Source organism: Parasteatoda tepidariorum, chromosome 6 (genome assembly GCF_982258835.1).
Source record: "Parasteatoda tepidariorum strain Cologne lab strain chromosome 6, Ptep-v5.0, whole genome shotgun sequence".
NCBI lineage: Eukaryota > Metazoa > Arthropoda > Arachnida > Araneae > Theridiidae > Parasteatoda > Parasteatoda tepidariorum.
Window position 1 is genome coordinate 20,858,509 of NC_141760.1, and position 27,139 is coordinate 20,885,647.

Sequence of the window (27,139 nt, forward strand, 5' to 3'; positions counted from 1 at the left end):
TTTACCATCCATCCACAGTAATTTTTACCTGAACCAGATCACGATCAATTTCCGATCTAGTACACCCAAAGAATTGATTTTTTATGAGAACTTAGAGGACTTAGTGACATTGACAAATTTAGCTTGCACCATTCACCTTTTTGACCATGGGGAGCCTTCGGCTGGTGGGAATCGAACTCACGACACATAGGACATGTACCCAACTCTCTACTAGACAGGTTATCCCATCCTCTTTTTTTTGCCCAAAAGGAAAGCACATAAATACTGGAAAACACTGAGACAACACTTGAGTGAGAAAGCCAGTTTCGTCAAATATTTCAGAGATCAGAATTTTCTCAAAATCACCTCATTTATTAACAAAAGTACTAGCAAAATTAACGAGAATTATCGTCAAAATTAGCAGATTATAGCTCAAAAATTACTGAATTGTCAACAGTGTAAATTTTATTTCGCAGAGTGTGGTCATATTTTGAGAGAGTGGACGCGGGGGTATGTGGGTGAAAATTAGCCTTTCTTTTTAAACTTTCTTTTTTAATTTTACATGTGTTTGCGGTTAATTTATAATCAGTTTTATTTTGTTTCAATAACTGGTTAACACACTAAAGTGATTTTAGGACATGCATCAGAGTCACATTAACAAGAAAGGTCACATTGTAAAATTTTTTGAAGATTTAGTAATTTATAAAAAGCTACTTTTCGTACGCTCTCAATCAATAAAAATTTAGTTTTAATTTAAATCCCTATTTCATGAAAATTTAATTTTATATTTTTCAAAAAAATTTTAGTGTTTGCCTTTTTTTATAGACATTCAATGCGACGTTTTAATATTTTAATAAAAGTTCAGCCTTAAATTTAACGTGTAAATATTTGCTTTCCTTTTTAAACAAATATTTGTCTTAATTTTTTTCCTTACTTTATCATAAACGCAGTTCATAAAAAATTATACTCATCTTTTAACTGCAAACAAATAGAAATAAATGTGTGGGTGAACTTTCCTGGTGACATTTTTTTAAATGCCAGTTTGAAGTGTAATGGAGTTGTCAGAAAAATACACATCCTCTATAAAAATAGATTTTTTTGATCATAATCAATAATTCTGAATATTATTATTTTTATATTTATAAATGTGGATTTCAGTATTTAAAACATGTAACTGACAAGAAGAATTTTGTTGTGAATATGATAAAAATAAATATTTGATATCTAGGTTTTGGCAATAATGAATAAATTTCAAGAATGCAACAAATCTACATTTAAAAAACACTTTCGTTGAATTAATTCTACATGAATAAAAAAAATCTGGCAAAGCTGCATTAAAGTATGCCAATGCCATTTCTGGCTTAAAAAACATAATATAATTATTGATTATGAAACCAAAATATATATGGTATTTAACTATTAACATGGTAGTTCTTACCGTTCACATTGTAATGGTTATCGGAAATTCTGACTTTTAAAATTGTAGTTCTTATTACCACACATTTTCACTGTTAGAAGTTTTGTTGAAAAATGGTTAAATAGCAAATTATTTAATTGTTATTTATTTTATATTCTAACAAAACAGTCAAATAATCTTATTTAAACAGTCAAATCGGTATTTAAATGTTAACTGTGAGAAAAATCGTTAATTGACTGTTTTCACTTAATACGGTTAAACAAGCAAAATTTTACTGCACCTAATGAAGCCACTTCCTTATAGTTCCTTGTAGATGAGTACATATTATAGCCGAGACTAAAAAATTATAGTTCTTATTACCACACATTTTCACTGTTAGAAATTTTGTTGAAAAAATGGTTAAGTAACAAATTATTAAATTGTTATTTTACTATATTCTAACAAAACAGTTAAATAATCTTATTTAAACAGTAAAGTCGGTATTTAAAATGTTAACTGTGAGAAAAACCGTTAATTGACTGTTTTCACTTAATACGGTTAAACAACCAGAATTTTATTGCACCTAATGAAGACACTTCCTTGTAGTTCCTTGTAGATGAGTACATATTATAGCCGAGACGGTTAATCTGTCTATCTAATGACCAATAGAACTGGGGTTGGAGTCCCTGCATTGACATCACAATATTTACTCCTTTTCCTTCAACACATGAAGAGTTTCCAATGTCCTGCGCTCCCTTATTTGTGATCCTGTGCCATTAGAATACGATGGTCTCATTCAAGCATAGATGACAGCACCATAAAGGTGCTTAACTATCTTCAATGTACCGTTAAATTTCTTTTTTCATGGTTTTGAATCCATGCTAGTTCTAAATGGTTAGTAAACCGTATAAGTTTGTAGTCAGGTTTTTTTTATGTTTTCAATCCCAGCTGGGATAGCGGAGCTATACCAGATCTATGAGGCCGTGAATCTTCAAAAAATCGAGGAAAAGGAGAGGTCTCTCAAGGACCTCTTCCATGGTGAAATCCAGGCAATCAAATAGATTGTGAGGACTAGCCTCGCTGGAGTTGCACTTTTTACAAGATGGAAAAAGTTCAATTTGTCCACTGAAAGTGAGGCTCTTAATATGCCCACTAACAAATCTACAGGTAGCGGTTTGGTCGGCACGTGTACCCTGAAAGTCAAGGGCTCCTCCATTACGCTTGCTGGGATACCAATTGTGATCCGGTGGAACCAATATTTATTATCAATTGTGATCCAATATTTATTAACTTTAGATTTGCGGATAGAAAATAATTCAGAGTAAATGAGGGCCGTGTTTGGAGAGGCTGGGAGGGAAGTACCTTCTTTTGCCAACTGATCAGCACGTTCGTTGCCAAAAAGACCCACATGTGAGGATATCCACTGAATATGGATGTCATGGGAAACTGAGAGGGCATTTAATAAACGAAGTATAGAGACCCCAGCCCGGTCCGTTACTCTCTCCCAATTGCTCAGGCGCTGAATACAGCTACGACTGTCCGTGAAGATCCAGACATTCCCCAAAGTGGCTCTAGTCCTGATATTTTCTAGACCTGTCTGAATAGCTATAAGTTCACTGCGAAACACTGAACAGAAATCTGGGTTTCTTAGTGATCTTGATTCGTGAACGTCAGCAGGATATATAGTGTAAATTCCACTGCCGGCGTTGTGATGATCGTCACCGCCACCATCCGTATAGATTTTAAGATCGTCAGCAGGGACAAGGTTTATTATCTCCAAAGCCAATTGCTTCAAGTACTCCGGAGGGTGGTTGCCCTTAGTAACCTCGGAGAGCAGTGTAGTACGGAAAAACACTCTGGGCAAGCCCGCAATGGTACATACAGGACTGCATATGAATTGCGGATCAACATTAAACTCTACTGCATCTAGCGAAAGGGCCCGAGAAAGAGGTCTGTCCTTTTTTAATCTTTGATAATTTTGTCAATTAAGCAAAAATTCAGCTGTCCGATTCTGAGTGCCCAAGCTAGCCAATTTCGCATAGTATTTAACAAGGTTAGATTCCCTTCTCATTTCCAAGGGCTGTAAATTTATTTCATATAGTAGAATATGACTCGGGCAACTATTAAGCAATCCAGAAGTAATTCTGACTGCACTATGCTGAACTTTTTCAAGCTTCTGGAGATTACTGGCCGAAGCACAGGAGTAGACCTGGAAACCATATTCCAATATGGGTCTCACGAGGGCAGTATAGGTTGTTCTAAGGGTGTCTGAGTCGGCCCCCCAGTCTCTGTCAGCGATATACTTTAGAATATTGAGACGACTTCTACTCCTGTTAACCAGGGAGTCAATGTGCCTATCACAATGAAACTCTGGGTCTACAATAAAACCCAAGTATTTAGGGTTTTTGTCATAAGGCATCCGAACTCCGCCGATGAAAAACTGAGGTTGGTAGTTGTATAAAAGTCTATTTGTGGTAAAAAATGAAGTCACCGATTTTAAGGCATTGAAAACAAGTTTTTGGTCGGCCGCAAAATCACTTATAGATTGCAATGATTGATTTAAATGCAGTTCCAAAGAATCAATATCCCGGACAGAAGACCACAGCGCAATGTCACCGGTAAGAGAGAGCCTATTCTCAACTCCAGCTAAAAACAAGTTAAAAAGAGTAGGACTTAAAACGGATCCCTGAGGGACCCCCTGGGAAAGTTTAAAACAACGGGAAATAGAGTTGCCAACTTTGACTCTAATATGTCTGTTTCGTAAAAAGTCAGATATCCAAGACAGTATATTTCCCCGGATTCCAAAAGAGATGGAATAGTTTGATAAGCAGTTTATTAATCCAGACCCTTTCGAAGGCCTTAGTTAGATCCAGAAACCAAACTTTATTTACCAAATTTTAACCCATATTAAAAAAAAATATTGTTGCTGGTGTGTGGGACTCTTGTTCTGTGCATCCCTGATGCTCTGGCTGAGGAAGAGAACCAGGTCCATAGTGTTATGGCCTTGCCTAAAGTCGTATTTCAGTTTTTTTAATCATATTAGTAGTAAACGTAATCAAATCAGTAAAGGTAAAAAATGTTCTTTAGCGTTAATATTATGGTTAATTAGATAAAGTTTGCTGCAGGTTATTTTACCATAATTTTAGAAGGAAAATTCTAACAGTGTAGTAAGACTACTAAGAAAAATAAATTTAACTGAAAAAATGGTTTTTATGTCATGCTCTAAGGTATGATAAAATTACTTTATTTACCAAATTTTAACCCATATTAAAAAAAAATTTGTTGATTTTACCAAAATTACTACCGAAGTACTTTGGTTAAAATTACCATGCTTTTTAATGTTTCCACTGAGCCAGTAAAACTGTAAATGTTACCATATTCTGATAGTTTTGACCATAAATTTTTTTTCCAGTGCAGAGTGAGATTTAATTAATAATCTCATCTACCTTATAATTTTATTTCAAGTTTCGCCAAAAACAGATATGAGAGCATTTTCCTTTTAATTTGGACACAGTCTATATGTGTTTAAGAAAATGGACACAGCTGAGATCTTGTTTAAGAAATTGGACACGGCTCAGAATGCGTGTGTTAGAAATGTACATAGCTGGAAATGCTTTTTTAAAAAAATGGTCCCAGCTTAATAGGCGTGTTTCAGAAAATGGACACATCTAAAAAAGAAATGTTTGTTTAAAACTTTAGGGTTATTTAAAGAGCTAAACGAGGAATTTCATAATCATATTTCATTACTTTTTAAAAGCTAACCATAATTATTACGGATCAAAGTCTCGAACTTTGAATTCGGCGTCGATAGGTATATTACAGAAGTGAACTTTCAGTCATCTTTTCGTATTCAGAATACTAACCAATCATGTGGTTTCAAAAATTCTAAATTAGAAAAACGTCAATGTAATAAGAATATTATAAGCTAAGACCCGCGACAACTTTGTGAAAAGAAAACTTCCGACTGTTAATATTTTTTTCAGAAAGGACTAATTTAAAAAAATATGTATTCTAAGTGATTAACCCAACATACGACATCACACAGCGAATTTATTTGGATTCAATAGTTCATTCCTTAAAAAAAAACAATTTCACATGAAAATTTAAAAAAAAAAAAACGTCATCAAATATGCTCAATTTCCACTTTCTTAAAATAGCTGTGTCCACTGTTTTTGGCATTTTGAGTTGTATCAATTTTCTTCTCCAAGCATTTTGAGCTCTCGATTCTCTTAATTACGAATTTTGAGTTGTATCCAGAATAAAGATCTCAATAGTGATATCCCTGTTCAAACTTCAAAATCGATGTGTTTGTGGAAAACTTTTGATAAACATGTTAAAAACTTTTGATAGGTTGAACTTGATCCTCATTTCACATCGGCATTTGGAATTAAATCCGCGAGAAGACTGTGTGATAATTTTATTTCGGCAGTTTTTAGCAATGCATTCCGTGCTCCAGGAAATAGGCCATAAAGATTTACCTCGTTGATCTACACTGAGGAACCAATAACTTGGAAATATAGCAGCAAAAATTATCCTTTAGTAAAATTTGGCACTATTTTTAACATCATTCTTAAAAAGTTTTAAAAAAATGGTTTCCTTCTCCCAGATTTTTCTGCATCTCCCGTCTAGTTGTTTTCTGCAAATATGTTGGCCAGGCAACAGTTAAAATGCTACCATATAATGACAATAGACAAGAGTTCGAATTATAGAATGGATAGGGACTGGCCGCCAAAGTAAATGTGATTCATCCAATGAAAAAGTTGAGGCTGGGTGAGTGCCTGCTGACACGTATGACCAATTCTAGTCTCATTTTAAGTCATAGTTGATAGGTTGTTTTGAATCACTAGTTCAAGAGGTTATTTCGAATAAGCTACACTTTAATAAGATTCACTACTGCTTTTCTGTAGTAAGAGAGTTGTGATAAACAGCTTCAAAATAGTCCATATTAAGGTTACGAAAGAAATATATTGCAGTTGAGTGTTACAGTCCGCGAAGTTTTCAAACTTTACAAGTCAAAAACCCTTCATGGCTAAGAGGTAGTTAGAAAGTGTTGTAGTATAGAACTCAAAGATTTTTTTAAAAAAAAGCATATTACATCTAAATAAGCAGTATGAATGTTATATACAACACATGGTGTAGCACAACAACGCAGAAGCGCCAAGTCTTGGTGACAGCTGTCAAATCCCTCATCTTCCCAGAGATTCCCTGGAGAAGCATCAGGTCTGGTTTAACAACCTGTCTTTGTAACAACCTTGCTTTAATACCTAATCAAACAGCTTTAACATTAATTATCTTATCCTTCAACAACCCTTACACATCACCTCGCTCAAACATAGAGAAATCTTCCTTTGTAACAACTTTGCTATAATATCTAATTAAACAGCTTCATTAATTGTCTTATCCTTCAACAAACCTTAGAGATCACCTCGATCCCACTTAGGAGAACCTGCTTTTACAACAACCATGCTATAATGCCTAATTAAACAGCTTCATTAATTGTCTTATCTTTCAACAGCCCTTAGACATTACCTCACTCCAACATAGGGGAACCTGCTTTTGTAATAACCTTGTTATAATGCCTAATTAGACAGCCTTAGCATTCAATCTTTCATTTTCTTATCCTAGAGCAACCCCTAGACACCACCTCATTTTAACATAAATTAGCTATTGGAGGATTGATTTCAAATTGAATTAGTTACATTTTGCTTTAAAAATTAAATATTTTACCAGATGTCCCGTAAAATGTTTTTAGAAAACTAATGTTTTTATAATTGGGAATTTTATGAGATCTATGGAAACAGGATATTTGTAATAATTTAAAGCCTCGACATTTATAAACAGAAATACAATTCTTCATTAAATCAAAAGCAAATTTTAAATAATGCTAATATCTTTTTTAAAACAAGAAGATTAGCAATTACACTCCATTTAAACTTTTTTTTAGCAAAATTAAGGCAAGTCTGAACATAAAATAAAAATGAATTTAATTTGATTGTTTATAAAAGTTTTTGAATTCCACAAATAAAGCTAAAAGCATTTTACTTCAAAACAAGTACATAAACTATGTCATTTAATATTTTACTTCTATTTTGGGAAGTATTTTAAACTAAAAATAAAATATATGTAAGTGTTTTTTCTTAAATTTAAGCTTCTTATACTTTTAACTTCTATTAAATTCCATTTAAATTATTGTAAATAATTCCTAGCATGAAAATAAATTCCTCAAGGAATTTTCAGAATCAAGCAAATGCTGTGTAGTTTTTTTCTATGAAATTATTCTATTTAATTTTTAGAGGATTTATTCTTTTTTCTTTGTATAAGGCCATCTTTGAATGTGTTAACTTCATTTTATGTACATGAAATAACTTGATTAAAACCTCTTTTTTCCAGACTTAGAAGCATTTTATTGAAATACAATTTTAAAGAGAATTTAATGTAAATTAAAGCGAAAAAAAAAGAAAAAAGCACAAAAGTAAAATGATCGATCCAGTTTTGAGAGTTATCTAGTATCTTAGTGTCTAAACAGCATTTTACGTAAATTTCTAGTGTCGTTTGTTTATTAGACTCTTATGAAGGCTCTTGTTTATAGAACCGAAACTATAGTATGCCCATTTCACTTTATTTATTTATGCTTTACTCGCGTTGTATTTTTGCTTTAAACTACGTAGAAAAAGTATACCCTATCCTCCTGTTGGGCGTAAAATAGTTGACTGTAACTATTCAATATTAATTGTAACTCTATTAATTAATAATAATTTTTATAATTGATGTCTAACATTTGCTGCTTATTAATATTTATGTGTTTATTAATATTAATATTTATGTAATTATTGCATATGGATCTATTTAGCTCCCACAAATTGGGTCTATACCTTTGCTAAATAATGTGAAACGGACAATTTCGAGACAGACTGAAAGAATTTCGATGTTTTGTGACACCACGACATTTCCTCAATTCCTTGAAAGTATAAGGAGTTTCTACTCTCCTACACATATTTCTACTCTATCTCTCTTATATATATATATATATATATATATATATATATATATATATATATATATATATATATATATATATATATATATATAGTTTTCATCGTAATATGATAAAAAAAATTTCTTTAAGGCTTATTGACAACTTTCAGCGACGTATTCTATTTTCAATCCACTGTATTAGAAAAATTAATAGAGAGCCGCAGGTCGGTGAGTAACACTGTGGAGCCCTGAATAGGCTAATCAGTACAGGTGTTTTACTTCACCCGTTTAAATTGAAAAAAACAAGATGCAATACTTTTTTAAAATAATTTATGAGAGAGTAATCGAAAAAAGGACTCAAAGTTGCGAGTTTGTGTTGGCATATAAACTTATATATCGCTAATTAATAAAATAAATTTGATATTGGATCTGAGATAAATGGTAATTCGAAACGTTACCTTCGAGAGAGCGGATGGTTTCTCGCCAGTGTAGGGAATTTCTTCATTGTCTGAACCAGAATTAAAATCAGCAAGAGAGATACTGGCTCCTCCTGGACGTTGGATTCGGTGGTTTATGGATACTTGAGAAGGTGGAGATAGTAAGGAAGCCAGGGATCGAAGCCCTCCTACCACGTGGGCAGGGAGATGAGGATCAGCAAGCATGTCCGTAACTAGGCCGTGAGCTTCCGCGAGCAGAGCCACGTCAACTGTTGATGCACTGCCCTGAAAAGAAAAAAAAAATTATTTTTAGTTCTATATGAATTATTCAAAATACAAAATATTAGTTAGTTTACTTATAAGGTAAAGCTAGGAGAGGTTGCGCGATCAGATGGATTGCGTGCAAGGATGCAAGAGAGGAAAGCGTGCAGTACTTTCAATACGACTCCTGTAATTTGTACAAAGGCGTACATTGGTGTTTTTTTCCTTCTAAAAACGGTATTTAAATAAACAGTTAAGCAATCATTCCTTCCAAAATGGGAGATTTATTTTGTAAGAGAAATTAGGCATTGTCCATATGCTAGGAGAAATGAGGTATTTTTATTACGCTAAGAGAGATTTCTGTATGTTCTGAGCAACTGAAAAATGAAACTAATAAAGCTATTCCAATTTTTCGTGGGCTCCTAAACCATATAAGCGGACGTTTATTTTCCTAGTTATTTTAAATTTTTTACTGCAATTAAAATTAATTTATTCATCTTGTTCTTTGATATCAAAATAGAAAATAGTTCGAATAGGTATTCTTGGTTAAATTTAATAATAGTTCATTATTAAAAAAATGCATTATTCATTGTTAGAATTATTTTATTTAATAATTTTTCCATTTCTTTTTTCATTAATCTTTATATATCCTTTCGAATATTGCATTACTATAGCTGAAGCAAAATATGTCGATACAATAGTGTGGGGGACACTAAAAAGACAGAAACGAAAATCAAACACACATTAAGTAAATAATAAACGAAATAAATTATACTAAGCAAACAACAGATAATAAAATGTAAGAAAAATATAGAACAAAACACAAAACGTAATCTATAAAGTGAGTAGTGAATTCAAATGAACTTATACGTTCCAAAATCTTTCAGGAATGATTTAAAATATCTTCGTAACTAGCCTGCCGGATTAAAAAATATGAAAACAAAAGTATAAGATAGATAAGAAGTATAAGTATACTCATAAAATAAGTTAAAATATTTCTTACTTATTTTATGAGTTCTATATACTTGCAGCTTATGCGCAGTATATAGAATATAAAAATCAATGTTAATTTGTTAAAAATAGTTCAATAATGTTGTATATTTCTTGTTGATTTCACAATAATGTGATGCAAATTTGTTATGGTACACATCTCAGTCTCTAAATTAAATAGAATTTAGAGAGAATGAAAGTTAAGCTAAAAGCGAGAATTTATCAGAGAAGTATATTTGTCAGTAACTTTTCAACTCAATTCTAACGTATAAATGAATTTTCTTTTTATCATCTACCCCGAATGAACTTTAGTTCGTTACATAATTAAAATGAAACATCTCCTCTTTCGTTATTCATTAATTGTAACTTGAATGAAATTTTTCATACTATTAATTTTCTTACAGAATCGATTTAAAGTGTGTAAGAATTTCATGTTACAATTCAAAGATATTTGATTCAATTCAATGATTAACACTTTTCTTTCCCTTGTGATATAATTAACAACTACGAAGCGTAATATTTTTTTATAGATGTAAATCATGATTTTTCTTTATCAGATTTCTATTAACAAAAGGTAAGATGTGCCTAATTAGTTCAGAACGGGAAGTAAATGTATTCGCTAATTGGATAAATAACTAGTTTACGGAAGCGATGCAAAAAAATTTGAAATTCAGCAATATTTTTTAATCTGAATTTAATTCACCAAAATTTCTTGCTCAAATATTCATTTAAAAGTTAATTATAAAATATTAAAGCAGTGGTAAATCATTGATTATCGTAGTTTCGATGGAAAAACTAGTATATTAATAATAGATTTATGTAATGCTTGTCATCAATTTAAATTCTTTTCTAAACAGAGAAATGTTTTTCTTAAAAAAAAAAACTGTGGCGTATACATAGTTTAATGTTTTAGAAACTTAAAAATGAGTTATGTTTACATTATAAGTTACGTAACTAACTGATATGAAGCTATTCCAGTTCTATATACATTTATTGCGATATGAAGACTTTAAATACCTACACTCTCAAAAATAAAACTCTCACTTCTGACGATTCAGCAATTCTTGAGCCAATTTTCGTTAATTTTGAGAAGTATTTCATCAAGAAATCACGCGATTTGTGACGAAATGGGAACCCTCAAATGAATTTCCTCAATTCGAAACCCTCAACAAAGTGCATTTTAGGAGATAGTGAACTAGAATGATGAAACTAGGATGGATACTAGATGATCGAAAATAAACTGCATAATGCCCTGCAGGTCTAGGTGGTGGTCTAGAAGTTGGCCTCCTACCAGGAATGTCCTGGGTTCGAATCCCTCTACGAGTATGGATGCAAAATTTCTCTCTGTTCTATTTGTTTGAATTTTTTTTAATCCAACATAGTAACAAAATCATTTTTTTTTCTTCTGTTTTTTGAGAAGTATATGCATTTTAATCAATATAAGTACAATTTTTATGACTTTTTCACCAATTTAGCTCAAGTTGTATAAAAACCAATTTAATCAAGCTAATTATAGACGTAGTTTCAACTCGCAAAGTGATACGAGAGTTGCTATTTATATTTCTGGCCTAATAATGAAAAAACAAATATGAATGATCGAAATTGGTTTTATTGTTTTTCAAAATATTCTCCATGATGATCAATACACTTTTGCATGCGTTCGAACCAATTTTCAAAGCACTTTTTCCAGTCCGATTGAGGTAACTCCAAAACATGCGTTTTGAATGCATCAACCGCTTCTTCGGGGGTCGAAAATCGTTGTCCACGTAATTTATTCTTGATGTGTGGGAATAAGAAGAAGTCATTCGGTGCCAAATCAGGGCTGCACGGCGGATGACCCATCAGTTCGATATTTCGCTCCGTCAGAAATGCCTTTGTTTGAGTCGATGCGTGAGAGCTCTCATTGTCATGATGAAGAATGATTCGCCTGTTCTTTTGCTTTTTTCGAATTTCTCCGATGACTTCTGGCAAACAAATGGTCGTGTACCATTCAGAATTGACCGTCCTGCGTTGCTCTAACGCCACTGTTGCCACATGACCGTTAATGCCGAAGAAACAGGCAATCATTTGTTTCGATGTGCTTCTTCCTCGAACAACTTTTGTTGGTTTTGCCTCGTCTTGGAAGACCCATACAGTTGATTGCTTTTTTGTTTCCGGCTCATATGCATAGATCCATGATTCGTCACCTGTGTAGATGTTATACACAGCCTTTGGTGTACCTTGAACGTATTTTTCCAACATTTCCTTGCACCAATCGACACGAGCCTTTTTTTGAGTGTTTGTCCGATTATACGGGATCCAACGCGAACAAATTTTTTTTACGCTCAAATGTTCATGCAATATTTTATTGATGCTAGTCATACTAATGTTCAAAGACGCCTCTATCTCACGGTATGTCACATGACGATTTTGCTTTATCAGTTCACACACAGCATAAATCTTTTCTGGCTCAACAACGGATTTTGGACGACCTGCACGGGATTCGTCCTGGATCGAACATCGAGCACGATTAAATTGGTTATACCAATTTTTTACAGTGCTGTAGGATAGCGCTTTATCGCTGAATAAAGAATTAAGTTCATCAAAGCACTCTTGTCTTGACAATCCACGTCGAAAGTTATGAAAAATAATGGCACGAAAATGTTCACGATTCAATTCCATTTTTTGAAAGAGAAGAACTTTTCAATTTACTGTCAACAACACAAATGAAGCTATAATGGTAAATCGTATGCTGAATTTATGTTTAAAAATATCAAACTTTCGATTAAAATCGTCTGCAGTCGCCTAGCAACACTTACTGATGTCAAGTCCAGAAATATAAATAGCAACCCTCGTATTTTCAATCATTTAAAAATACTCAATCAATTTCAATTATTTTAATGACACTAAATGTAAAAAAATGTGACCATTTGTTTTGCAAACAAATATTTTCCACATTTTGCGATAAAAAAAATCTGTTCAATATAATTTTAACTTTTGTGAATATCATCAAACATTAGTAAATACTATTAGTAGTTTTTTTATAATAGACAATAAATATCCAATGAATTCTAAATTCTATGCTTAAATTTGATAATAGTATTTTCTTTTCATAAACTGTTAAAATCTTCTAAAACATACATAACTTACAAAGGCATAAACTAACACATAACTTGATTGTTAAAACTTAGAAGAGTTTGTTTTTAAAATATTTCTTTTCATTGGAGTAAAAAAACAAACAAACAAACAAGAATATTTAAAATATTAACATATTAAAATACTCAATTAAAAAATAACAATAAATGAAATTCCGTGTGTTAAATTTATAACCATTTAAAATTTGTTCTGAAGCCCTGTGGCTGAGCGGTTGTGATTAGCGTTCTACAGATCCGGGGTTCGGTTCTCGAACCGGGCACGGTTTACTCAGCGTTTAATACCTTCAGTGGGTCGATAAAATGAATAACGAGCATGCTTAGGAACTGTACACTAGGGGTTCGATTGATCATCCAAACGGAACATCTCCTCCTGCACTCCTAAGGCCAAGGTCAAGGAAACTGTAATTGGTTGAGTAGGGCTTGGATTTTTATGAGCTGGGGCGATACTGAATAGAAATAAGTTTAAATTTGTTATGCTTATTACTATTACTTATTACTATGATTTACGAATATACCTACTTAAATAAGAGACCTTGAAAGATTTAAAAAGAATTACTCTATTATTTAGATTTCATTTATAAACATTAATGCCAGAAATACAGTACAAATTGAGAGCATAATATAATCCTAGAAATACAATATTAATTTTGATGCACAAATATTTATCTTGGTATTATAATACAAATATTGTTTAGGAAGATTATAAAAGATAGAAAAAAGTATTTAAGCAATTTTAAAATACCCACAAAGTTTAATGAAATATTTTAAGAAGCTCAAAAATGAATAATAACATTCTAAATATAAATACGGGGAATATAAATATAAGGAAACAAGTGGAAAATACAATTTAGATAACATTCTTTAGTTTTATCTTATGTGACTTTTGAAGATTGAAAGTACAAATAGTTAAATCGAAAAATCAGAGATGGAAAACTAAAGAAAATATATCCTAAACAACAATGAGATTATGTATAAGGATATTGTAAATAAAATGTAAGAAACAAACAATTCAATTAGGTCACAATACACATTAGAAAATGTATTGAGATAAAGAATTATGCAAAACTACATCAAATAAACTGTTTACCATATTTATTATAAGGTAAATTAATTCATTTGTTAAGGGAAAAATCAAGCTAAGAATAAATTGCTGTATTCTGAAAGGGTAATTGTAAGTAAGTTGTAAAAAAAACTTGTTTTGTTCATTCCTCTTGTTTGCAAAAATAAATAAATAATTTAATTAAGAAAGATCTAAGTGTGGATTACAGGAAAATTGGAGAAATGTAAAATATTATATTAAGGAGAACTTTAAGACAATAGAAGATCGAACTGTTTAGACTCCTTGAAATTCAGGAATGAAGAAGAAAAAAAGTAGCTACTTTAAATGACTGTGGTAAAATTGCTTATTACGAGATCTACACTAGTAAAATAAACAAAGAATAAAGAACGCCACCCTTTGCTCGCCGTACTCATCAACCCCCAGAACTGCTTTCGTAATATCAGATAAAAGATAATCCACTATTCCTTCGGTTTCGTAGCTAATGTAACATGAACGGTGAGAGAAGTAAAATGTCAATTCTTTGCCCATTTACATCCATAATGAAAAACAACATGTATCTAGGGGTTCGAAAAGACAATATTTTTAGAACAGAATGGAAAATTGTTTTAGATCTGTGTGCATCGTTATGAACACAGATAAGCATTTGTTTGCGATTACGGAATTTTTATATAATTTTCAGAAATTTTTGCTTAAACTTTTGTATATTGCCTTTAGATATATTAGAAACTTTTGCCAAATACCTTTTAGATCAAAAGTCAGAGAAATAGTGATGAATAATAGTCTCCTCGAATTGCTGGCTATTTATCAAAATTTGGTTTTCAGAAAGTTAAGCCAATAAGGCCAAACCAATTAAAGAATAAATTTAAAAAAATCTAAGAAATATGCAATGCCTATAATGCCATTGTAGTCTTTATGTTGCAGTTCAAAGGTTTTATAAGCAGTGTCAAAATACGAATTTAAAATTAAAATTTTAAACTTTCAATTTAGGTAATTTTGCGACACATATAAGACTTCAGCGTCCTAAAAGTTACCAAATACTCTGTAAAAAATGACGTATTAAATTGCCAGTCAGAGTGCCAATACTTTTTTACCATAAAATTTATTTTTAACGAAACATTATACAGAACAAAAAATCAGCTATAGCGTAATTTGTACTGTATTAATTATCGTAAAAATACTGAATCACTCTAATCTTCTATACCGTAATTTGTACTGTAATAATTATCGTAAAAATACTGAATCACTCTAATCTTCTATACCGTAATTTGCACTGTAATAATTATCGTAAAAATACTGAATCACTTTATCTAAATAAATTTTACAGTTAAAAATACGTAATAATGTTTTACGTTAAATATTGATCTTACGGAAGATGCACCCAATACCGTAACTTGATTCCGAATTTTTTACAGTCCAGGAAATTTTGAAGTCTTTACAAGAAGCTTTCATAGCATCACTTTTTTATTACAGGCCTGTGTCATTGCCGGTTAGTACACCGTTGTTTTAAAAATTCGATCATGTCGATAACATCAGTAAATCTCTCAAGTTTACTTGTGAAACTTCAACAACACCCGTAACTTTCAAAAATTTGAATTTCCGAAACATAGATTTTTATTTTTAAAAGGGAGCCAAATTTTTTTATCTAAAAATCTCATAACATATTTCTAACAAATTAATTTAAAAAAATCAAAATTCAACAATTCTCTTTCAAATACATAAACAATGAAATCTTTTTTTAAATATTTTAGTTTAACTATATGGATTTCTATCAATAACTAAGTATAATATTGTCATTAAACCGTTTTCCATTACTGTCGATTTTTTCGACCAATTACATTGTAAGATTAGGTTTTCTCACATAATGGTCCAGAGTTTTTCGGTTACATCAGCATGAAATTAATAAAAATTATAAAATTTTCGTTTACCCGTAAAATATTTTTGTAACAATAATTTTAAATAATTTAGTTCTTAATATTTATTTATTATCAGCTTTCTTCCTCATTTATGTGTTTGATTCTAATTATTCTTCTCAATTTAAAGGCATTGTTTCTTTACCTTAATGTAAGTAATCCTTTCATAATACCTTATTGCGGAGCTGTGGTGGCTCAGGGTTTGGAGCGCTAGCCTCCCAATGAGGTGAACCGGGATCGAATCACAGTGATGGCTGGTCGACACGAATTCTCCACCCGGCTTGCACAGACCACAGTGCTAAAGTAAAATATTGTCAGTGGTAGACGGATCATGGATTAGAGTCCCCTATGCCATGAGGCTAGCGGTGAAAGGTTGTCATGGTTTTCCCCTCCATGTAGCCTAAATGCGGGTAAGTTCCATCAAGAAGTCTCTCAATAACTTCCTCCAATATTTGATCCAGGAGTTTCCTTTTTTTCTGGATCGGGTTCAAAATTACTAGACTACTGAGTTGAACATTGGCAGTCGTAAACCCGAAATTGGGTTGACTGTTCAAATACGGTTACAAAATAAAATGCCTTATTGCGTTGAACTTGTTAAATATTTTACAGTGATTAATAATACGTACATAATAAGTAGCGTTTTCTTTTTTTCTAAGCTTTGCTATACCTGAGTCCAGAAAACATATGAAATCAAAATAATGAATACAAAATAGCAAAATATTATTAAGAATTATCCATTACTTGACATTACTCGCATTAATCCATAACTTACATTAATCTACTACTAAAACATTTAATGAATTTCGAAAGAATCGAGAAAAAAAATCGAAATTGATATGGAATTGGGAGTTAAATCTGTAATCAAAAACTTATCGTTAAAGAAGTTTTGGATCTCTTAATCAAATACTTAAGTTCAGACGCAATAGTCTGCATATTGTAAAAAAAATCAGGGTTTGTGAGTGAAGCGAGGGGAAGGCATATTCCCTAGTATATACATATTGATACCTTAGAAACGTTTAAAATACGGAGCAGTACGCAAAAATAGCAAACGCTTGCATTCTGAATGACAAAAAATCAGTCATTCTGAATCAAAAAATGTTTGCATTCTATTGACAAAAACATATTAAATAAAGAAAAGGAAATTCAAATTTCACGCTGTAAACCTTTAATTTTTTGTGTGTTCTTTTTAATAAATATTTATAAAGTGGTTTAGAAAACTATCCTTTTCTTAGTTTAAGTCTCAAAAATCAGTCTAATTCTTAAGAGTTTTGTCGATATGCTGTACTTTCGGTAAACAACAAATTATTTATAAAATTTCGTTTTGAAAAAAAATAAGATATTAAAATATAAAACAACAACTACATATATACATAAATTTCATGTACATATACATGTTTTTAGGGGTTAATCATTTCGTCAACAACGTTAAAAAAAATTACGAAACTAATATGAAAACGTATTATTTTCTTAATCTGTGCTTAAAATATTTTAAGTGAAGACATCATTATATAACATGAGAAATTGTGGTAAAAAATGTAAAAATTTGACATCTTTATTAGTTTCTCTTAAATGATGACACGAAGAAACGACTTTCAGAATTGTATTTTAAAACGGTATCACTGATAAAAAAAGCCTTTAGCAGGGAATGATTATAAACTGCCATTTATAAAAATTTTTCATAATGGCATTCACTTAATCTTTTTAAAGTTTGCAAATAAAATATGAAGAGAGATATTAATCTAAACAAAAACTAACCTAACAAAAAAATAAGAAATACGTAAAATAAAATAAACTAAGCTAAACTAAAATAAATTGAAAATTCATTTAGTAAATATGTTGGGCCTCATCAGTTTACAAAATTAATAATTAAAAAGATCTTACGGCTATAAATCTTTAACAGAAAAAAATTCTAAACGGTTGCGATATAAGATTTTTGCCGTTTTTTGGACTTGATTAATTGTTTGGAGATTAAAGCCAGATTTCTTCAGAATAATGGCACTTTAAAAGAAAACAAGAGAATGATATACTTATGATACACATTTATTGCTTTATTGATTACAAAGTTTAGAATTAATAAAACAATAAATTGTTACTATTAGTTGCTTTAAACCATTTTTCAAATTTTTCTTTTTTTTTTCTAATGTCCACCTGTGTTAACATCCGTCAATTCAGGCATATACAGGGCGATTTTGTTGGCCTCTCTTCCAGGGGCACCATATTAGGTGGGCCAATGTCACTCCCACAGTGAGGACAGATGCCTTGCCCAGGATTCGAACTCAGAACCTTTCTAATGCAAGAACAGTTCCCTGCCCCCTATTTTTTTAGTATCTTGCTTTAACATGTTTGAGAGTGGATCGACCACTTTTCCTGCCGCTAAAAGTTTCAAATATCCCTAGAAGCCTTGTGTTTGATGACAATCCAAGTTTCAGTCATTTTATAAACATTATTTGCAAAAATTATTACCATAGAAGGAAATTTATCGTTAAGCAAAAATTTCGACTAATGTTCGACTAGCTAGAATGTTCAAAAGAAACCTAGAGCTCTGGCAATATAAGTTTCAATCGTTTTTGAATCACTACAGGCATAATTTATATCGCTATTTTATCAAATATTCTAAAGTTCTCCCACTATCCAAGTAGCTAGAGTGCCTAATTTTAAGCAGAAGATCTAGGCAGGAAGCAAAAGCAAGATTCTGGACATAATACAAATTGATCAAATCCCATATTTGATCACTATTAAAAATTTTGATTATTTTCCGGCATTAAAAAAACTAACACACACAAATATAAAAGAAATAAATAATTAATAAAATACATTAATAAGATTACATTTTTCAAGTTCTATATTAAAGAACGCAGGCATCAAACGACAAACGTAGGGTGAATCAATTTTCTAATAAATTTTTATTAGCAATGAAAAATTCCTCGAAGTTTTTATGATAAAGAAAAAACATTATTCTGTTTAACAGAAACAAAATTTGAGCCATTTATCGTTCACATGGCAATAGTTAACCGAAAATTTTAATTTTCCAAATTATAGTTTTTATTGCTACACATTTAGTTAAAAATAACAATCTGAAAAATAAATTTAACCAAATAAATGGTTTTTATACCGTGCTCTAAGATATCATGATAAAATTTCCATGTCTTACTATATTTACCAAATTTTAACTCATATGCCATATTTATTAAATTATAAAACCATATTTTATTGTTAATTTTTACCAAAAACATTACCAAAGCGTAATTATATTAAAAATATCCGAGCTTTTTCAGTATTCTCATAGAGCTTGAAAAACGATACATTTTACCATATTCTGGTAGTTTCGGCCATACTTGTTTTCTCAGTGAAAAACAGCTTAAAACATTTCATGGTAAAGTCAAGATAAAAAAACATTTTAAGAAAGTATTGAATAAAATATTTGCGATTTTAGTTACTTAATTTGCTTAGTAACAAATCCTATAATTGTGCTGTCCAGCAGTGGACTGATCGTTAAGACACGGTTCCCATCAGATCACCGAAGTCAAGCATCACTGGCTGCTGTCAGTGTGCGGGTGGGTGACCACTTGGATCAGTCTGCGTAGGGACCGAGGGTGTGCGGTATTGGTCCTCGTTAAACTGTGCTACCGTAAAGTGCTCGACTTCGCGCGCAGGTCGTCGGGCTACCGAAGCGGGGGTGCCATCCCCTCTGCAGAGGATCAAAATTGTGATGGCATGTCTTCGGATCATCCTCAGGGATGTTTCCCAGACCGTCGCCAATAGTTCATTGTTCAGTTCTAGTGCGAAGTTAAATGAACAACAACAACCTATAATTGTGCTCACAAAAATAGCTATGAAATGAAATTATTTAATGAATTGTTAAATTGTATTTGCAGAATTAATTTATTATTTGACTGCGTAAATAATGTTCATAAAATTTATGTGGAACAAATAATGTAAGCTTTGTAAATATGTAAGCTTTGGATGTAGTTTCAGAATCGTCATTAAAAAATAACCATAATTACTTGTGGGTAAATAGGTTAAGTAATAATTTTACAATACAATGTTTTAAAACAGGTTTTAACTGCTCCTCTAACCTAAATATTAATCAAAAAATAACAAAAATTGTTTTTACTTATTATCTAGGCATAAAATAATAAAACATAAGTGAATACAGATGAAACGACACTTATGTTGTCACTTAGAACTAATTAGCATTGGAAACTCATCATTTAGAGAGTTTACTGCTGATAAAAGATTAATACTGCTTACAAAACGGAAACAGCTTAATTGCTAGGAAAGTAATTTCCGGTAGTCCCCAGAGGGTAGCTTGGCAGAAATAAGCTAAAAAGGATTGGCAACTAGGTAACCTGTTGGTTTAACACATTTACATTATAAAAGAGTCTTTTGCTTTTTTTTTGTTACCAATACAGGAAACTTTTTGCATTAATTATAATTATAGTTTAAATGTCAACACCGAATGTAACACAACGCTTAAAAAGACATATTGCGTTATATTATTATTTGCATTAATTATTGCATAATTGTATAATTTTTTTTGCATTAATTATAGTTTAAATGTCAACATGTGAATGAAACACTACCTTTGAATAGAAAAATTGCATTAGATAATTATTTCTTCTTTTTGTTAATACATAAGGCAGAAAATACATTTTGTTAATACACAAGGGAAAAGGGTCCCGGTGGTCGATAATTAATTTACTTTTATAGTAGATTGATAAAAGTTAAGCATGAATTAGATTAAGACAATTATATGCGAGATAAAGAGAGCGTAGATACGTTTTATTTTTTAAAAATAATTCGGTTTAACTACAAACTGTAAGTAATAGAAAAAACAATTCCTGGTATCTGGTACATAATTATCAGATCTACTAATTGTTATTTTTTTATTCATTGATCTGAAATTCAAACATTATATCGGGATAAATTTTTATTTACGTTTTTTTTATTTTATTGTATTTAATATCAAGATGGTTAATTTAATAAGGCTATTTAAAATTATAAATTATGCAAAATGAAATTTTAAATTTGATAATAAATGCATAAATAAAAAAATCTTCCTAGGTTTTATAAGATAATCTTTAAATAATAATTAAGTTTAGACAATAAATAGGGGCCAATGAATCAAAACTATATTAATTGAAGAAATAAAAACTGGTATGTAGTTGTTGGTGGGACGAAAAATATTAAGGAATTTTTCAGTCTCTAAGGAGCAGAACCTGTCATGCAAAAATGATGAAAAAATATTATAATGATTCTGTTAAAATTTTGAAGGTTCATCTATTCACTTTATAAAAGCGAATCAGGAATAACAAGCAGTCAATGAATAACAAGGTTGGGATCATGAAAAAGAAACAATGCTAATTAGAAAAATAAAAACTGGGCTGGAATGTAGTTGCTAGTATGGTGAAATATATTAACGAGCTTCTCAATCCTTAAGTGGCAGTACCTGTCATGCAAAAATGATTTTAAAAAAAACATTGCAATTCAGTTAAAAATTTTGAACAGTTATTGTGAACATGACACTTGTTAACGTCGTCTTCGTCTTTCCTTTCGTATCTTATTTTTTGTGTTAGCACCTCACCCCGTCACCTGTGCCCATACATTCCTAACTTTTTTCGTCGTATACCTGTTTAGGCAGTGGGGGTGCGATTGTTCCTGTTTTTCAGTGGCGCCATCTATGACCAGGAATTTGACTTCTGCCATGCCATTCACACAACCGCAACCCCTTTATAGGGCGGGTCACATTCACACACGAAGGAGAAAGAACAGAGAGAGAGAGAGAGAGAGAGAGAGAGAGAAAGAAACATCCATGCCTTGCCGGGATTCGAACCCAGGACCTTTCTGATGCAACGACAGTTCCCTGCCCCCAACACAAGCCGGTCAGCATATACATTCCTATACAATAAATGATTGTCCTAACCTTAAAGTTTGCACCTTGAATTCAGAACGACCTTGTATAGTGCCACTCCTTTGCTTTTTTTTCTAATAAACTGCAGGTAATTCTGAATCATATGTGAGTTTAATTTATTTTTAATTCATTCATTTATTTATATTCATTCATTTATATTCCTTCATTGTAATATTCACTCCTTTCTATTCATTCATCATATTTCATACATAAATAACAAAACATGATTCATTTCAGCAAAATTTGAAAATATTGACAGAATAATCGATGTTTTAACTAAACTACGTTAACTATAATTTTTATTGCAGTGGAAGCAATGAACATTACAATTTACAGATAGAAAAAATAAACTTCACCAACTCCTTGTTATTCACATAAAATAATTAATTTTTTGATGTACAAAAAATGCTTTTTTTGTAGTTTCATTATGGCAAAGTGTTATTGAAAGTGAGCAAAGAAGAAAAAACTAAGTGCAAGTGCAAAAAAAAAAACAAAAACATTCCGGAATCGTCGTTGGCTGACAAAGATAATCGGATTAAAGAGATTCAAAACATTAAGGCTCCACTGCATTTAAAAGAGAGAGAAAAAACCAGCCAATTTTTTAAAGTAATTCTTTCAAAGATGTTTCATTTTTAAAATTTAATTTAGGTACATGGAATTACACCGATTTTGTGTTAACTCTCTAAAAATAAAGAAGTTTTCATTGCCATAATTCAAGATATAAAGATACTTCACAAAGATAGACTAATGATGTTTTTTTAGCTTGTCTTATCATAGTATTTATAGCAAAATACAGAGATAGTTCTTCTATTGTTAGCGAAAAACAAAAATTTGATAAATTCATTTTAGGCATAAAATTCACAACTATCCACTTCGCAATTTGAGAAACTAGCTTTTAAATAATTAGGTAGGTAGGAACTTTATCTACGTCACACTGGAGCTGCACAATCGGCCATTGGCGACTGTCTGGAAAAAATTCCTGAGGATGATCCAAAAACATGTCATCGCAATTTTGATCCTCCGCAGAGTGGATGCGTAACCCTGCTTTGTTAGCCCGACGACCAGCGCGCGAAGTCGAGCACTTTACGGTGGAACAGTTTAACGAGAACCAATACCGAGCACCCTCGGTTCTTACGCAGGCTGATCAAAGTGGTCACCCTCCCGTTTACTGAAAGTAACCAGTGATGCTTGACTTCGGCGTTCTACTGAGAATCGTGTTCTTACGATCAGTCTACTGCGGAACTTTAAAAAATTAAGCAATTCACAAACAAAAATATTTCTTATTTTATTATTATTCATAAACATATTTTTTTCAGATTAAAAAGGTGGGATATATTAAAACAGGAAGTCTGGGAGCCAACGTTAATGAGGATAGTAGTCATTGTTGTTACTTGTGCTACTAGCCAATGCCGGCAAACCTTTTTCAAATCAAGCGAATTTTTAAGGCAGAGGGTGCGCTTCTTACTTTTTTAGTGCTTTGGTGCTATGGTCAAGAATACGACTTCAACCATACACACATCACAGCCTGTTTCACAGGGGTGACCCAATCATACTTTATTCATTCATCTACAGATCGCAATTTTAACCAGAGAACAATCAATCTATAATTCAGTCCTCTCAGAGTTATTCAATTTTATTTTATAACCGTTGTTGAAAAACTTAATGTTTATGACTGCCAATTTTCAACGCCGTAGCCTAGTAATTTTGAACCCAATCCAGAAGACAAGGGAACTCCTGGATCAAGTATTGGGAGACATTTGCTTCATGGAGAACTTTTTTGTTGGAAATAACCCGTATTTGAGTCAGATGGAGCGGAAAACTACAGAAACCTCCAACGGTTAGTTTGAGGGAAAGGAGCCTTTAGGGAAAGGAGGAATGGTTTGTTATGGGAATTAGAGGACTTTGTGACTCAGACTTATTTAACGTGCACCAGTCACTATTTAATACACGGGATTCGTACTCCCGTTCTTACGAACACGAGTCAAACCTCCTACCAACCATCTCGGCCCATAAAAAAGAAGTGATAAATGTTTATTGATGAGAATTATTACGGTTTCAAATCAATAACATAGTTAAAACAATTAATGTATGCGAACAAAGAAATTCTGATAAATATGCTGTTCTTTCTGTTAATGGCATTTCTGGAAAAATAAAATGAAATAAAATAAAATAATAAAAAAAATTATTCTATTTAACAAAAATGAGATATACAGTTTTTGAACTATTAACCATTTATTTGGTAATTTTCCATTCACATGGTAATAATTAATCGAACATATGATTTTAAAAACTATAGTTCTTATTACCACATATTTAGTGAAAAATACAAAAATGAAAATTAAATTTATAATCAAATAAATAGTTTTTATGCCCAGATCGACGGTATCATGATAAAATAACCAAATTTTACCACATTTAGCGAATTTTATCGCATATTAGAAAGTAAAATTGCATTGTTAATTTTACCAAAATCATAACCAAAAATCTTTTCATAAAAATTACCGAAGTCTTTGGTGTTCCCATGGGGCCAGAAACACGGCAAATTGAACCATATTCTTTTAGTTTTGACCATAATTTTCCTTAGTGTATAATGAATAAACTTAAGAAAACTAATTATATATTTTCAAATTAAAAGTAAATATTTATTCGTAAATTAACAGTATAGCATTTCTTACGTAGCATGCATGAGAGCTAAAAAAAAGGGCTTCCCTAAATAACTTCTGATCTTATTATCTATCGGAACTTCACGTTCTAGGACTCAGTCTTAATGGTTCAAGGGGAGGGGGTAACCTCAAATATGCTAATTAATTAGGGCAGACGATAATTTAAGTTATAGAATTGGACGCAAAAATAAACTTCAGATGAATAAACATACTTTTTTTAACGAATTCAGATTTCTAACCCCCAAATTATAGGGGGTAGCCGCAATCTGGGAAATATGGTCTCAATATTTTGGCGAGGAGAATGATTCAAAGCTTGGACCCCTTTGATGTTATATTTACTTTTTACTTTTGTTGTATTACTTTTAACTTTGCTATATTTATATTTACTTTTTGCTAGCATAGTTTCAAATCCGTAAAAAAGAAATTTAAGTAGGCATTGGAGCTAGCCTTTTCGTCAGGTAACGTGCATAAGATATAGGTTCTGGTTGAGTTGGGTCTTATCAAATGAGCAGTGGAATGTTGTTTAATTAGTTTTTGATGCTAGTTTCCTCTGTCGTAAGAGATGAGAAATGCTAAACTTTTTGTGTTAATTATCTTTCTGGTGCTGCCATCTAGGCGTAAATCAGAGTAATTTATTCAAATAGTCCAGGGTCACAATTAGGGGAGTGAATGAAACTGGAAACTCTGCATAGAACTGGAAACTCTGGGATGGAGGAAATAATATGGTGTCAATGCTGGGACTTGAACCCTTGTTCTGCCTCTTATGAGATTGACAGATTAGTCCTCTCGTCTATAACATGCCAAGGAACCAAGTGGCTTCATTAGGTGAACCTAGTTGGTGCCATAAAATTCTGGTTGTTTAAGCGTATTAGGTTAAAGCAGTTAATTAATGGATTTTCTCACAATTGTTTGAATACCATCTTGTTTATAGTTATATAACTGTTTTGTTTGAATTTGGTAAAATAACAATTAAATAAATAGCTATTTAACCTTTTCCCCCAGAAGTTTATAACAATATAATAACTTGAAAAACGAGTAAGTAGATTTAATAGTAAAAATCATCACATGGAATATAAATTCGCGAATAATTTCTACGATGTAGAACTCTAACTTAATACATTACGTTCTTTCGTTGTTATAACGGCATCTCCCAAGGCATTCGGAGCAATCTTGAGGATCGAATAAGCTTAGGATAGTGCAGCCACCAAACCAATCGAACTTGGAAACATAACAATTCATCTTGGGAGAAGAAATACGAAACGATAGTTCCGGGAAAAAATGAGATAAATCACATTTCTTATCACATCCAATCATTTTACTTCAAACGATGTGATCTTGCTCAGAGAGTATAAAAAAGAAACAAAAACGAAGGATTCTCCCTCGTTTGAATAATTACTTTGCAGACTATCACAGAAATTGTAAGAAAACGAGACTTTCTCTGTGTTAATTTTTCAAAAGGAACAAACTAGGTTTAAGTTACGAAATTTATTCAAAGTTCGATTGCTATGGAATGGAGTGTTACTTTTTTTTAAGGTGCAGGTATAAAATTGATTAAAGTCTAGTAGGGACGTCTTAAAATAAATGTTTCAAAAATTAAAAAGCTTTTTTTAAGTAACACAAGTAAGAAAAAAAGTAAATAAATAAAATCTGTAACGACTAAACTAACTAAAAATTCTCATAAATGGCTAATTTAAAACTTTATTTTTAGAAATCGGAGACAAGGCTTCTTTTCTTGATTTTTTATTTAAAATATGTAACGTGTAAGGGAATGATTACACTTAACATTAAAAAATTGAAAATAAGACTTAACTTGAAAATATCAAGTTAAGAAATAAACTTAACTTGGAAACCTTAAGGTATATAAAATGTCCATTAGATATCACAAATAAATATACTTAAATGGGGGAAAAACAAAAGGGTCAGGAAACTGGCCTAGCGTCGTTCGAATCTCGGAGAAAGCAAGGATTTTCTTTTATTCTTTGTACTATCTGTCCTTACTGTGGAAACAACGTTGGCCCACCTAATATGGTGCCCCTGAAAGAGTGGCCAACAAATCTGTCCTAATACTTTTGAATTAACGAATGTCAACCTACGTGGGCATTGGAAAAAAAACACTTTTACCTCCATACAACATGGCGATCATGGTGATACTGCTGATAAATGGCAACAATAATGTCGTAAAAAATGACGTAGCCTAGTTTCATTCACCAACTCGATTATGTCCAACTCTTTTCCACAACAAATTTTCGTAAATCTCTTTATAAGCCTTTTAAAAAAAATGAAGTTACTTATTCTTTAAATTTTTGATAAAACTGAAAACATTATAGTTTGTATTAGTTTCTTTCCAAATGTCTATTATAATATTGTTTAGAAAAGAAAAAAGATACGTATTTAAAAATATTTAATTTCTAAATTGAAAATTA

The 27,139-nt window shown here is 31.5% G+C and overlaps 1 protein-coding gene across 2 annotated transcripts in view; it reads right to left on the reverse strand.

Annotated features, from left to right (window-relative positions):
* The window catches only part of LOC107436844 (cGMP-inhibited 3',5'-cyclic phosphodiesterase 3A), a 605,033-nt gene that overhangs the window by 184,269 nt on the left and 393,625 nt on the right, over nt 1-27,139 (reverse strand). For both annotated transcript variants that reach the window (XM_087165512.1, XM_016048661.4), the window contains exon 2: nt 8,809-9,072. In XM_087165512.1, the coding sequence (XP_087021638.1) occupies nt 8,809-9,072 (264 nt within the window). The remainder of the gene's footprint in view (nt 1-8,808; nt 9,073-27,139) is intronic.